The 15,199-nt window shown below is 37.2% G+C and overlaps 1 protein-coding gene across 2 annotated transcripts; it reads right to left on the minus strand.

Annotated features, from left to right (window-relative positions):
- Positions 1-477: 477 nt before the first annotated feature.
- nptna (neuroplastin a) lies at positions 478-14,973 on the minus strand. 2 transcript variants are annotated; one of them, XM_027018365.2, is made up of 8 exons: positions 14,697-14,973; positions 10,381-10,555; positions 8,741-8,835; positions 4,353-4,486; positions 3,886-4,159; positions 2,303-2,324; positions 1,652-1,728; positions 478-1,490 (listed from the first exon to the last, which is right to left on the minus strand). In XM_027018365.2, exons 1-7 carry the CDS (start codon positions 14,767-14,769, stop codon positions 1,668-1,670), a joined length of 834 nt encoding a protein of 277 aa, XP_026874166.2. In that variant the 5' UTR covers positions 14,770-14,973; the 3' UTR covers positions 478-1,490; positions 1,652-1,667. The 2 variants fall into 2 exon arrangements, with proteins under 2 accessions (XP_026874166.2, XP_026874167.2); XM_027018366.2 differs by having other exon boundaries at positions 2,303-2,312; positions 14,697-14,971.
- Positions 14,974-15,199: the final 226 nt, after the last annotated feature.

Genomic DNA, 15,199 nt, shown 5'->3' on the forward strand with positions numbered 1-15,199 from the left:
GTAACTACTGTTGAACAACCTGATGCGTATTACCTGATCACTATTAATATAACAATATTTTTGTTCTGATAATGGTGGGAAAAGTCTTTTAAAAAGTCAGAAGGTTCGGTTATGTTGTGAAGTGCTTATAACATGACATGATTACTGGGCGTGAGACACTAGCCATGCTGATGGAGTTGCAGGCATTCTACTGACCTGCATTACTGTAGCAAACCATTAAACACATCCAGCAACAATTTAGGCTGTTATGTAACTTAATTAAATCTAGAGCCTATATTTGGAGTTTGTTGCTTCAGTCTGTAGGGGGTTTTACAACTTCTTATAAACATAAAATAATCTACTAATTCCTATCTCTACATTCCAAATATATTTTTACAATAAAAATATACCGTTCGAATGAGCACGACCTGTTGTATGGTTGTTATAAAATATTAGAAAATAATTATTTTTAAAAAGAACAAAAAGGAAAAAACACAGTTCACTTTGGAATTTTTAATTGTTAAAAATGACATGGATGTGTCTTATGATCACCCACATTGCATTTATTTTGCTTGTTTTTGTCTTGTTTTCTCTTCTGCACTGCTGGGCCTCCACTCTGGGAGGAAGCTCATGCATCTGAAATGGTACAGCCAGTGGCTGGATATTTTCAGGTGTCACTTATGGTCTGAACAGTGCACTTTGCTATTCATGGCAAACCTATAATATTAAAGCTTAAATATGCAACCAAAAGCCAATCGCAACCAAAGAAAAAAAAAAGTTTATTCTGCTATATATGAACAAATATTGCATAGGAGAGAAGCCATGCTGTATAGTATGCATACAGAAAAAGCTGAAACATAGATCAGGTTTAGAATTTGAAAATGACATTACTCATTCGCAATTACATCTGAACACTAAGTGTGTCAGAATGAATAACATTCAGATACCTTGATATTTTCAGTGACTTGATACATAAATAGATGTATATGTACAAATTAAACATTGTAAAGGCCTTATCTGTTATTGAAGTTTTAACTTAAATAATCTGTTATATGTCACCTTACCAAATGGTATGGAGTAAAATGATAAACTCTACAAAAAATATTATATCAGAAACATGGTTGTAGATTTGCTTACACTGCAAAGTTGATGGTTTGCTTGAAATATAAATATTATCTATATGAAGTCACTCTGAAATACATAACTAAAATTCCATATCTGTATCAAACAGCTGGCTAATATCTTGCATGCACTATATGTCTCTATTTGTTGACATGAAAAAGAAGTCAATATGAATAAAAGATAAATAGAAAGCAACACAATCATGCAATAAAATGTTCATATTATTCACACCATTACAAATAACTTTTCATTCTTGTCAGATGTCCTCTTCACATCATAAGGCATGCCTTGAGTGGTTGTATGTGTTTTGTCTCACCAATACCTCATTCTTAATCCCAATATGCTTTTTCTTTGTTATGTTCATGTGGTCATGGTATGAATGTCTTTATCTAAAAAACAAACAAACACATTTAGAAGAACAAAGAGAAAACAACAGGATATTCACTGTTCTGGCAAAAATGTCCTAAACAAAACAAGTACATAATTGAGGTACTATATGATGATTATGATTATAAAACATAATTCAATAAAAGTAGGTAAGTCTACTTACCTTACTTCTCCTCAGCTCAGTTTGTGTTTCTCTGACGTAGGTTTTTGTCTTTGTGGTTGTTAGTTGAATTAGTTTTCCTGGTAATTACATCATAGTATCACTCAGCAGGCCAAACAAGCTTGCATAGCTATTTGTAGATGTCTTGAGAAATGTTCATTGACAGGATTGTGAAAATGATTGTTTTATAATGTTGTTCTATACATTAATGCAGTGTGATCAATCAGCAATATCTCAAACTGAGACTGAAACACTAAGATAATTTTAATCTGATTTGAAATTGATTTAGAGAGAACAATATTTGCTTCATATTCATATTCATTTCATATTTAAAATGAGAAAAACTGGACAGCATAATTTAAGAAGTCCCCCCCCCCCCCTATATTTAATACCATTTAGTTCCCTTCTGTATGTCTCTGTAGCACATAATGCTTGTCTTTGTAAACTGGCTGGCACATTTTTTTTTTAAACACCTTAGCAGCAGACAAATTAGACACAACGCATCCAGTTAATCTCAATCTTCAGAAGCTGTTTGTTGGATCAAGTGTGTTAGGATTTGGGTTGCATTTTTGGTGCAAGTTATATGTCCAGCAGGTGGTGTTCTAACCACTGCCTTAGTTGTATGGAGGCAGAGAAAAACTGGCTGATACTTACATTGGCCCCGCTGGTTCATCATCTTGAACATGTTAGGAAAAAACATTTTACATATTAGTTAAGGACCGCTTGAAATCTCAAATAATCTCACAAACGAGGGAGATTTTAAAAAAAAGTTATATAACATGTCAGACAAATGTGGTACATTCTATCATGCATAATGTTAACCACTCCATCTATGTTATGGTTCCATAGTGGGCTATGTTAGTAAATGCAAAATGCCATGTTCCCATTAAAGGACAAAAAACAAATACTGTTTTTTGTGGTCATTCAAAAGATGCTATTGAAGAATGATCGTAATGAAAGGACTGAAGCAATGTGTTGATTCATTCATTTTCTTTGACTCTGCTGCATTAAATGTACTTCATGGTAATTAAATCAAATGATAGTCTAATTACAAGCAGTTAGAAATTTCATGCTCATATCTAAATAAACAAAAGATTTGAAATGTAAGTCAGCAAAAAGATAAAAAGTCTAAAGATATCATCTTAAACAGAAAATGTTAGGAGAAAGTCAAACATTTAAATTTTAATGAAAGTAAAACAACACAAATCACAAGGTTCAAGCCAGAGAGAGAGAGAGAGCATCCAATGCAGATCATAACATGGGAGGAAAATGTCTGGATGAACATCACATTCAGACTCCAGGGTCATGCAGGTTCTCTCACTTACCACCCAGTGTATAAGGTTATGCAATTCAAGGAGAGAGGGGTGTGTTATAGTATCAAAAACTATTCAACATTTGAGATCAAGGCCTAGCCTTATCAAATTACTGCTTTAAATGTTATAAGTATTAAACATTTTAGACACCAGATGGCAGTATTCAACAGCTCAGCTCATGAGTCATTCGCAGTCATTGTGCTAAAAACCCGGCAAGAGCAAAATTTAGTGCTGTCTAAAATAGCACAGCACAAAACACGCACGTTGATCCACCAAATACGACACAAAACATTGCCTTTTCTTGCATACTTGTTTCACAAGAGCTTAAGATGGTACATAGCCTACTGATTTCTTCAGTAAGCCATGCTGCAAGTAGACCTGACCTTCCATTCCAATATAGCACAGATGAAAACAAAGGGCCTTGGGATTAGACCTCCACAGACATAAATAATTTAATATGCACAAGCTACACATACAATACAGAGTCACATTTCTCCTGTATATTGGATTGGGACCAGTGTACTGACATCACATGGTCTACTAGAGTGTGTGCGTGTATGTTTGGGCTGGATCTTGTGAGACTGAATTATTAAGTGTGGGAGCAGATCACTATCAGATAATAGTGTGCATTGTTCCAAAGAGTTTGCGCTGGGATGCTGCAGAGTTAATAGAACAGTTTAGAATGACTCGATTAATTAAATGTCGACTATAAGGCCTTGAAACTCATATATAACCAATCAACAAGATGACATGAACACTTATGCATTTCATATTAAGTAACACTGAAGTCTGAACTAAACTTAGCCCTCATCGTTTCCCTAACCTACAATATTTATCCACCTGACAAAGATTTGAAAACAAAATTCACAAAGAGCAGCAACAAGTGCCCATGGACTGCTGGATGGCCTTCACAGGTGAACTCACCGTCAGGCACGTCATCGGGCTTCTTGCGCTTCTCATAGATGACGATGATGAGGACCAAGATGAGGACTTCAGCTAGGACCCCAAGAAAGGGCCAGAGGGGGGCCAGACGGCTCCGGACGCGGAGAACTGAGGTCATAGAAGTGGAGCCAATAATATTGGTTGCATTGCATTCGTACTCCCCAGGATCAGAGGCGATGTCCAGCTTAATAATGGACAGCTCTGTGTAGTTGTCCTTGCTTTTGATGAAGAAGCGTTCGGTGGAGTTGTCAATATCCTGCAAGATCATTTAAAAGAAAGGAGGGAGATTAATGGATAATGGAAGCAGTGGGTGAAAAAGCAAGGCGATGGTACAAAGAAGAGGATACAAATGCTAAAGTAGACTTTTGATTTCGGGGGGGGGGGGGACGACTGTAAAAGACTGGTTTCTCAAGGGAGAGCCAATATGATGGAAAGGAAGAGAAGCTTACAGTGAGTGACCCTTTCTCCAATTTGCGCCAGAGCCAGATAGGATAAGGGTAGCCCACAGACTTGCAGTAGAGGACAGCCACTTCGTCCTCATTCTTATTCTCACTGCGTTTGTGTCCAATGATTTCTGGAGCAGCTGAAGGAGAGAAGCAAAGGGACATGAAGATAAGGGCAACAACAAAAGGACTCTTACTGCAGAAAATTTCTCACGTAGCCTTCTCTCTTACAGTGGATGGCATTTGCTTTTTTCAAAGTTAAATTATTTTTATAGTATCATTCACATGGGCTTTAACTTAAGCAAATTCTACAGAATATGAATCCCTGAAAGAAAGCATGAATTGTGTATTTTCTTCAGTATTTTCAGGTGTTGGAAACTAAAAGCTGAAGATCTTGCTTATAACCCTCTCAAAGGAAAACACAAATCCAAGACACATAAAATCCTATAAAAAAAGTGTATGTAAACAGATATAAGAAAGCTATGAAGCCCCCAAAACTGTTTCACTAAGACAGGAAACATTGTATTTCTCACAAAATAGAATAGTTCAGAAGGCATATAATCAGAAATATAATCACAACCTAAATGTATATTGGTCCTGCAGCTTAGGGAAGTAAGACAAACAAAATAACTCATCAAACGGAGCACGAGAGGGACCTTAACATGGGAAAAGGCATGTACAGATAGCATTCCTTTGTTTATAGGGCATGTACACCAATATGTAAATCAACTGTTTAGTAAACCCATTCAGTATCTGTGTTACTTTGCTTTAGATGGTCTGTTCACAGTCATCTGTGACATGATTGCACTCATTATTGATTCTTTTTACCTAAATGTTTGATCATTTATTGGTACTGAGGAGAAGGAAAAGAGCAGATCATTTAAATGAAGCATTAAAATATCAAATAATACTATTATTTAACGCCACACTGAAACCCCTAGTGCCTCAGAGAGAGAGAGAGAGAGAGAGAGAGAAAATAAAACAGAGGGTGGGGCCAAATACAAAGTTTAATCCCAAACCCCTCAGACAGGCCACCATCTGCTACTGCAGAATACAGTACAGTCAATGAGAAGAGAGACAGGTGTGCAGATATGCCGAAACTCCATGAACCTTTACATTCATTTCCAGGGACTGCTTACATCTTTAATTGCAACATAAGGGACTGGTGTGCTGTGTGTGTAAAAGAGCAGAATTTTGCATTTTATACAAAACAATCATAGCAGCATAGTTCACTAATGTATCAAACTGTTAAGGCTTCTCCGTAAAAGGATTCAGATTTACTGTGGGTATGGCAAGGATTCCAGAATAAAAGACTTTCCAGCCAAACTGAGAATGTCATCACATTGATACTGTGTCATGCCATCATGGCCTTTCTCAGATTCCAAGTTTTGTGTTTTTGACTCAGCATGTGCTGTACAGCAAAATGTAGCATGCCATGTCAATGATAGCTACACATACTGGCACTAATCTGGCGCAACATACAAGCTTACAAATTTTTCTGGCCTCTATCTTGCTCTAGCTTGGTTTCATGAATTTGTCTTTTAACCCTACCTTGTGCTAGAGTAGTAAAATAAAATTTGAGAAACTCAAACAGCTTTGAGTTTTCTAAATGGTTTTCACTGGCACCAAGTTGCATAAGTGATGAAAATAAATTGCTCAAAAAAATTATGGCAGCACTTAAATAACATCAGATCTTTATCAACAAAAGATTCAAGATGAAAATTTTTATTGATACAAATTGTTTTCTTCATTTAGAATAAAATGACATGATCAATGGAAACATAAATCATCAACTCACAGAGGGACAGATTCAAAAATCACACCGAAAATCAATGTAGTAAAAATAAATAAATAAATAACAATTAAAAATTTATTTAATTTCACAGAAATCACACATGGCGAGCTGTATAGCAGCAAAAGCTGTTTTGTCTGTCTTTTCTGTCATACAAAGGTCTGCTTTGAGGGATGATATTGTGAGTGAATACTGCTCGGTGCCTTTATAAACAGTGACATTATATCATTTATATAAAATAATGTTATATTATTTAGCAGTTGCAGTTTGTGATGTTGATATTCATAGTCACTGTAACATTATGGCCTGTACACTTTCATCCATCTTCGCCTGACACTTACTTTAGTCACGTAGTTTTGGACACACACACACACACACACACACACACACACACACACACACACACACACACACACACACACACACACACACACACGCAAAATAATAGCAGTATGTTTAAAACAACTGAGAAAAAGCTCAATCCTCATAATAGCATTTATTTCCATACACACAAAGGCACTGGGAGCACTGCACATTCAATTCCAAATGAAAACATGAACGAAATATCAATTTTTAAACTGAAAATGAAGAAAAAAGAATAATGGGCTGTTCAAAAAGATAACGGTGTCTTCATTTTCATTTACAAACTCAAATATTTATGGTATAAATTGAAAGTTGTTTACAGATTTAGCTTTTCTGTTGATCACTGAACTAATATTTAGTTGTATAACCTCTATTTCTGATAATTGCTTTACATCTGTGTCGTATAGAGTCAACTAACATCTGACACAGATATTCCAGCACAAGATGACTGGACTACATTCCACAGTTTTTCTGCATTCTTGGGTTTTGCATCAAAAACAGCATTTTTGATGTCACTCCACAAATTCTCAAATCAGATTGAGGTCTGGGGATTGGGCTGGCCACTTCATAACATCAATCTTGTTGGTCTGGAACCAGGATGTTGCCCGCTTGCTGGTGTGTTTGGGGTCGTTGTCCTGCTGAAACACCCATTTCAAGGGCATTTCTTCTTCAGCATAAGGCAACATGACCTCTTCCAGTTTTTTGATATATTCAAACTGGTCCATGGTGCCTGGTATGCGTTAAATGGGTCCGACTCCAAAGTATGAGAAACATCCCCAAACCATTATGCTTCCACCTCCATGTTTTAGAGTCTTCACAGTGTACTGTGGCTTGAATTCAGTGTTTATGGGTCGTCTCACAAACTGTCTGTGGGCTTTAAACCCAATAAGAACAATCTGGCTCTCATCTGTCCATAGAATGTTGTGCCACTTCTCTTTAGGCCAGTCAGTGTGTTCTTTGGCAAACTGTAACCTTTTTAACATGTCTTTTTTTCAGCAATAGTACTTTACGAGGGTTTCTTGCAAATAGTTGGGCTTCACGTAGGCATCTTGTGATTGTTGCAGTACTCAAAGGTAACTGAAGATCTTGTTTGATTTCCCTGGAGCTGATCATTAAATGCTTCTTTGCCATTCTTGTCATTCTATGATCTACGTGGATGGTAGTATTTCTTTTCCTACCACGTGTTTTGGGTTTTGTTTGCCATTTTAAAGCATTTGAGATCAATTAACAGCGTGCATGTCATGACTGTTGATTCTGTTGGTTGCCCATTACTCGGCTACCCCTAGTCATGAATTTTTTCCCCATGTTGTATCATCTTTTCTGCCAAAATCAGTAATTAAATATATTAGTGACGTTAGACTGCTATTATTTTGCACACACACACATACATACATACACATGAGTAACTGCAGTGTAGGAGATGTAGAGACTTTGCTTAGATTTGTGTCATATACATTTCACACTGGACACTGTACACTTCATCTACAATTGTAAACACAGTGAGATGTAGTGTACTAAATGATGTTCAAAAAAATGAAGTGTGGAATGCTGTACACCTTTTGCAATCAAGAGCAGCTCTTAAATAAATTAGCTAAGGACAGTACTATGTTTTCATTTGCTGATCTTTGATATCAGGAATTTAATCTATAAAGTATAGATCTTTTTTGTTCCGTTTTGGGTTTTTTGTTTTTTTTTACTTGGGGCAGGGCACCAGACTTTGCAAAACATATTTTAGTCATCAATTATGCTAATTCACACTTCACATGAATGTGCTTGTACAAATAGGTGATAATCTTTCTGTTTCTTTAGATCTGTTACATAAGATCTCTGAAGTTATGAGTGCCTACTGAATCAGTCATGGCTGACAAACCCACCTTAGTGAAGAAGTCTAATAAACCAAAAATATGAACTGTGGTAAACGTTTTAGAATGAGGCCCAATGACTCAGAATATCTCATATATAAAAATAAAACTCTCGAAAATGAGTGAAAGGCACAGGGCACAGTATAATTTTCAAAGAGGCCACTGGCTGTCCTCTAAAGTGTTGGAGAACATTTCTGGATACCAGGAATTAGTTTATAATTTCTCAGCTTTAAGGGATATAGAAAATGAAATCAATACGTTATAGTATAGTATAATAGTAATCAATAAGAATCAATAAGCACTGATAATTCTGAGAATGACTGGACAGGGTGCTTATAGATGAAAGAGAGAGTAATAAACCGGGTGCTTATAGATACCTTTCACTTCAATGGTGGCATTGGCTGGCGGGGCTGAGTCAAATGTGTACACACACATGTACTCGCCTGCATCCTCTCCCCTTGGTTTCTGGATCCTGTGTTTTAAGAAAAAAAAAAAAAAAAAAAAGGGTAATTGATTAAGGATGCCACCACTTGTCCTCACCTCTCATTTGAAGATAGAGGGTATGTGATGTTTCTTAGCAACCAGCTGTTACATAATCCTTTATGCAGCTAATGTATATTGCACACACACACACACACACTATATATATATATATATATATATATATATATATATATATATATATACACATACACATACATACATGTACGTTTTAACCTTTTTAAAATATTAATTAAATGTTGAGTCATGCTTAGTTTTCTGTGCAGCCAGACCAAGTGCACCCACTGCCTTCTTGTTGTTGTCATTTTGAGCAAGGTGCACCGTTCTTAGTCATCATATACATTTATAACGGCCTGACTACTGGGCAATGTGTTGTTTCAACAATTATTTTCTATGAATAATTCTGAAATGTTAAGAAACAGATTTTTCTATTAGCTAGGTGAATTTTAAGAGACGTTTAGGAATTTAGCTTGTCTCTCATTATTTTCGCTTTCTCTCAATTGTCAGACAATTTCTGCAAATTATGCTGCCTGTATTCTACCTCTGTTGCAATGAACTGCTTGAATAAGTGAAAACCAAGTAGCAGTATGCCCTCTCTACAGAAATGTTGTTTGATCACAAGCCAGTACACATGACAAAGTATACACTGCTTTTCTTCTTTTCAGTGGTTAACAAAATGAATATTGTATAAATATCACGTTTGATATTCATTTAATTTCTTCTGTGATCATGTATGTTTTCACAATTCTCACAATGTATGGTTGTGTTTGGTGAGGTGGTTGCTCTGTGAGTTTAATTAGCCTGGCCTATGGAAATGTGCTTGCAGTCCTATCATCGCACTTTCTGAGGCAGGGGTCACGGGGAAAGGTTAAACACTAGTAGAGGGAGAAGCCTCTGTGCACTGCACCAGGCTAATTTGGAGTCAACCACTCAGAACGAGACATTTCTTGTGCTCATACTGACTAAAATCTATGATATAGATCCAAAGTCTGAAGATTCCAGTTGAGAAACTGCAGTGTACAGAAGTAAGAGAAGTTTAAATATTCAAAATTGTAGTAAAGTACACAACGTTTTGAGAGAAACAGGATGTTTTGGACAGAGGTCCTTCATCAGCTGTGCAAGCAAAGTGCTTGTGAATTTATTTCTATATAAACTTGTTCCTCCTCCTACTAATTCAGAAACACTTTGCTTGCACAGCAGATGAAGGACCCCTGTCCAAAAGGTCCTATTTCTCTGGAAACTTTGTGTGCCTCACTACAACTTTGAATATACACAAACCCACACATACACCATCTGCTGCACAGCAAATATCCTAGAAAGACATGCAAGCAATTAACCAGACTACAGTACTACTCAAACCCAAATCCTAGATATGACTACTCTGCCTTTGCACCCTCCTGTTTTCTTAAGCAAAAAATGAACAATTCTCCCTTGGTAAACAAACAAACAAACAAAAACAAACAAACAAACAAATAAATACTTCTCAGGTATGTAAACATGAACACATAGCCCTTACTTGTACTCTGTGTACTTCGACAGTTCCTGTGTCCCTGGGATCTCCTCTCCGTTCTTCATCCAGAAGCTCTCGAGGTAGGTATACTTGCTAGTGGTCAGGTTACACTGCAGTGTGATTGGAGGGCTTTGGAACCCCGTGGGCAGGATAAAGGAATCCGAGGCATTGATCACTGCATCTGAAAACACAGACTCTTGATCAGTACAAAGCAGGAGAACACACTGCATGGCATGTTGAGCAGGGGTTGTGGAGGGATTGTGGAACTTTGTGGAGAATTTTGCTAAATTAATTGTAAAAGTACTAACAATAAATGCTACACATAGGAATGCAATTCCACTAATTAATGACATTTAGCCCTTTCAAAGCAATTTCTATGTTAAAACTGCAAAACATGTATTTTTCAAGACCTTCAAATACAACATGGTTTTAATTTCACCAGGCTTTCACCAAGGTAGCAACTATTGAAAAGTGATCTTCAGAGGACCCCGTCTTCACAATCAATAAAACTAGAACTTGCCATGCTATAAATGTAATTACTTCAATGCAGAGCCACATCCAGTCATTTGCAACAGCCTGATTAAATGACCATCTCCATTCAATGTCTGCTATTAACATTCAAAGGAATAGTGAACCGAGTGTCCAACTTGCAATACTGGAAAAAGCACTGAATGGTAGCTAGGAGATAACTATACATGATAATGGGTGCCACATAAATCTGTGGCTCTTGCTTGCTGTAATGTTGAGCTAAATTTAGTGAATTACCAGTAAAAGTCTTGCCTCATCACCATTTCAGTTGAGACTTTTATCCAAAAAGTATCCAGTTTGAAAAACATCTTACAACCAAAGTACATGTTCTACAGCTATTAGTTAAACATACATTAAAGTAAAAATATATGAATGGATGTCATTGGACTAGGAACTATCACCTGCATTTCTTTCTCTCTTTTATATTTGTAGTTTCAATCTAAAAAAGTGCAAAAAAACACTTTGGAATCAGTCTATGTACACCACAAAAAGGTTTAGGATTCTATAACACATTCTTGAGAGGAAAGACCTTAAAGGTTACAGATGCTATTAATGGTTTTGTATGTTTCAGTCACAAGTGTAGTGGGACACTAAAGCTCAGCTATTCAGTGTGAAGCAGACGAGGGAAAGATGCATTTCTTGACTTGGTCACTGACACTAAATGAACACACCACCACGCAGGGATTACTGAGCCAAGGGCATGCAGCTTGTGCTACCACTTTGGAATCACTACAGCTAATGGACTCACTCTGCAACATGGAAACTGTTGCCTGGGCTCATTTCCAGGTGCTTCATAGATTGTGCAGAATTCATAGCAGATTCGGGTCTATACTGATTCTGCACTCATAAATGCCAAAATCCTGCATAACGTAAAAGACGCTAATGCCACTGACTCCATATGCTGTGCTGAAGTAGTCAGATATATGCACCGTTGCACAACTTGGAAGAAGCCCATCAGCCCTATCTGCTTCCGCATATCACCAGTGGGGCTCAGGGGCAGGGCTTCCTGCATCACCACGGCAGAGCGCAAACGAGTCACCAGTCAGTTTAGTCCCTGACAAAGGAGATGTATGGGAAGCCTGCTGTGAAGGGACAGGGTGAGATGGCAGCAAAATGGCACGGAGATACTGGGACAGAATGCAGACGTTGATGAGGGAGGGGAACAAACATATGAAGGAAAAGGGGAGTGGTTTTGAAAAAAAAGATAAAATGATTAAACCCCAGTAAATCAAAAGAAGTGTTCAATAAATTAACAATATGAGGTCATTTAAGACAGTGGGAGATCATTAAAGCAGAATGCAAACATTTAAAAGAAGAAACAGTTCTGAAGTAGAAAACAGGGTCCTTAAAATTCCAAGACCATAAATGGAGCATGATGACCTTGAACAGTGGTTCTGAATATAAAATTCTTTGATGCTGCACATTTCATTGAGACATCTTACTATTCTTGTGTGGGTGTGCTCTGAAAGACAAACTCTCCGTTACCATAGAAGCATGCTACAGCAACCAAGTAGGTACCTTCCTATATCATCAGAGGGAGGGACGAGAACCATAGAGCCCACACACATCAGCTACCCACATGTAAACTATACTGACTGTACCATACTGAGATACAGGACTGATGCTGCTGCAAACAAATGTGCTATCAATTACTTTGGTATCAAAGAATAAGTATGGGTCTTCTGAACTCACATTTGGGCAGCACAACAAACAGGAAACAAGTGGTAATCTATATGAGACATAAGGAAGTATCCCTTTTGTGTGCTCCAAGGGACTGTTGTTGATGTTCCTTATTCTCAGAGGAAAGACTGTAACTTTGAAGATATTAAAAGGCAATAGCTTAAACTAGTAGGAAACTAAAACTTAGAAATCATGCAAAAACAAAACTGCACTGGAAGTTAAAAAAACAATGAACTGAACACAGAATAGATGTAGAATCAAAATCTAATAAAATTAAAGCAAACAATATTTTACAATTTCTACTTCATCACTTAATTTTTGGCTTTGCATAGAGATTAACTACGCATAGCTACTGTAAATTATTATAATTAAAAAAAAAAGTTAAATAAATACGTTTGACTCTAGCTATGCTTAGGCTGGTTCTTTTGAACCAAGCTGATCATCTGAAATGGAACATTTAGGTGTTAATGCGGTTTTAAATGCCATGACAGACAGGTGTGAAACATCTTCGCTGCCTTCTTAAAGTGCAGTGCATAAACATCTCTTTCAAAAAAACCTTTAATGTAGCTCAGAAAAACATATTAAAAAATTACAGCGTTTTATATGCATTCCTACATTATCTAGCATACAAATGAAACCATCATTGACTATTAATTAAAATCTGTTTAAAAATCATGAACATAATGTAGGTCTGCAGATGTGAAATCATGATGGGCAACTAGCAGGCCAAGTTGAGGGCTGGATTGTTATGCTATAGTGGGCTAATGCATGCACATAAACAGAGCCTATCTGTGATGGACAGAAGGCAAAAATGTTTCCTCCAAGGCTGGAAACAGCTCATATACTAAAATAGGTCAATGCACATGTTGCATCCTGACCACAGAAAATTCTATATATTTTTTCCAAATGTGTTCAACAACAACAAAAAAAAAATCTATGAACACTATCCCTAACTATTCAGAGTATGAAAATAGTCAAATCAATGATTAAATACTTGTTTCTGAATACATATAATCATCTTTTGTGTGTTCTGCACAATGGTCAGAACTTGCAAAAATGTGCAAAACTTATCACAGTATGGGTGCAGTGAGAAGAGAATGGTTAAAATACTATACTGCCCAGTTGATCTCTTAGTAATGGTGGCTGTAGATGTTTGCATTGTCTGGCCATGTTCTTGGGCTGCTGGAGGAACTTAGTTTACCCTGAGTCTTTTATAATGTTTAAGAGCTGGAAATAGGATAGGTGAAGTTGGTCCTTGATCTGCGGTCCTAGAACTTGAGAACATTTCTCAGGTTCACTGGATGCCTCCAATAGATGCAGAGAAGAGTGCTGATTAATTTGCACCATGAAATTGCATTTTATTTCTAATTAAAATGATGAATTAATGATGCCATGATCCATCACTAATAAAATAAAGTCCACTATTACGACTTTAACACTACCAGGAGGACATCACCGCCATGCATCCCACTGCTGCATCGGAGTCTATAAATAGAAACATGCAGCAGAATGAACTGGTACTATTTCAGGTGCTGCAGAGGACCGGGGCACAAGCGGTTATCTCGGTCTGCCAATCATTTTCTCATTTAGTGGGTTAATGCAGTAATATAAGGTAAAAAATGTCGATACGATAAAGGTTTAATCTAAAGTCCGAATGTCAGGTCTCAGCTGAGACGCAAGACTGTCAAATAGGCCTATTCTTGGAAATATTGCCTAATCCATTTGTTACACATTGCAATAAGATGTAGATGTATCCTAAATGATTCATTTAAGATTAATATGTTTACGATTTAACATGTGAGCATTTCGTTATTAGGTTTGACTAACCGCGAGCATATGCATTCGCCCATTCAACCCTCAGCGACACAGGCTGCATAAAATTTGTCAGCTGCTACACCTCCGTGCGCTACATTAGGCTACTTTGAGTGGGTAATACGTATTTGGAACATTAATGTTGGGAGAAAACATTTGAGTTTTAACCTGCGCCTAAATTAGGCAAATCCTCGTCTGTAAAAACAAATAAACCGGCGTCGCAAGGAGCTCGCTACCCGCAAGAAAACAAACTAGTATCATTGAATGTTCCTCAGGATGAAAAGATCCCGCACAAACCTTACCGTTCTCAGCAGACACTATATGCAGCATCAAGACTCCGAATATGAGCATCACTGGATTTCCAGGGCAAGACATTTTCTTGAATCTAAAGCAGATATCGAGCGGGATGTCTGGTGAGGTCAGGCTGAAGAAAGAATTATTATAACGACACTGCGACCCTAGCTGGAGTCTGAACCAGGTTACGGACACGTTCGTCTCTTAGCAATAGCGCGTGGTAAATAGAGATCACCTGAGTTGCTGCTGGTTCGTACACCCGGTTTGAAATAGGATAGTGGAGGCAATGGAAGTGAGCTTCGTAAAATCCCGCGATAGTTTCTTCCATTGTGTGGGCCGAAAACAACCGATACCGTTGAAACGAAGGTATGCGGATTTAAATAAACAATGAAATAACTTGAACCTGTTTCTTTTTACCACAATATATAAGAGAAATATCTCATTTTAGTTGGGTAAAATTACTCAAATATTAATAAATCTAATTAACGTATACACACTTTTCTTCAAGCTA

This window comes from Electrophorus electricus, chromosome 2 (assembly GCF_013358815.1).
Source record: "Electrophorus electricus isolate fEleEle1 chromosome 2, fEleEle1.pri, whole genome shotgun sequence".
Classification (NCBI taxonomy): Eukaryota; Metazoa; Chordata; class Actinopteri; order Gymnotiformes; family Gymnotidae; genus Electrophorus; species Electrophorus electricus.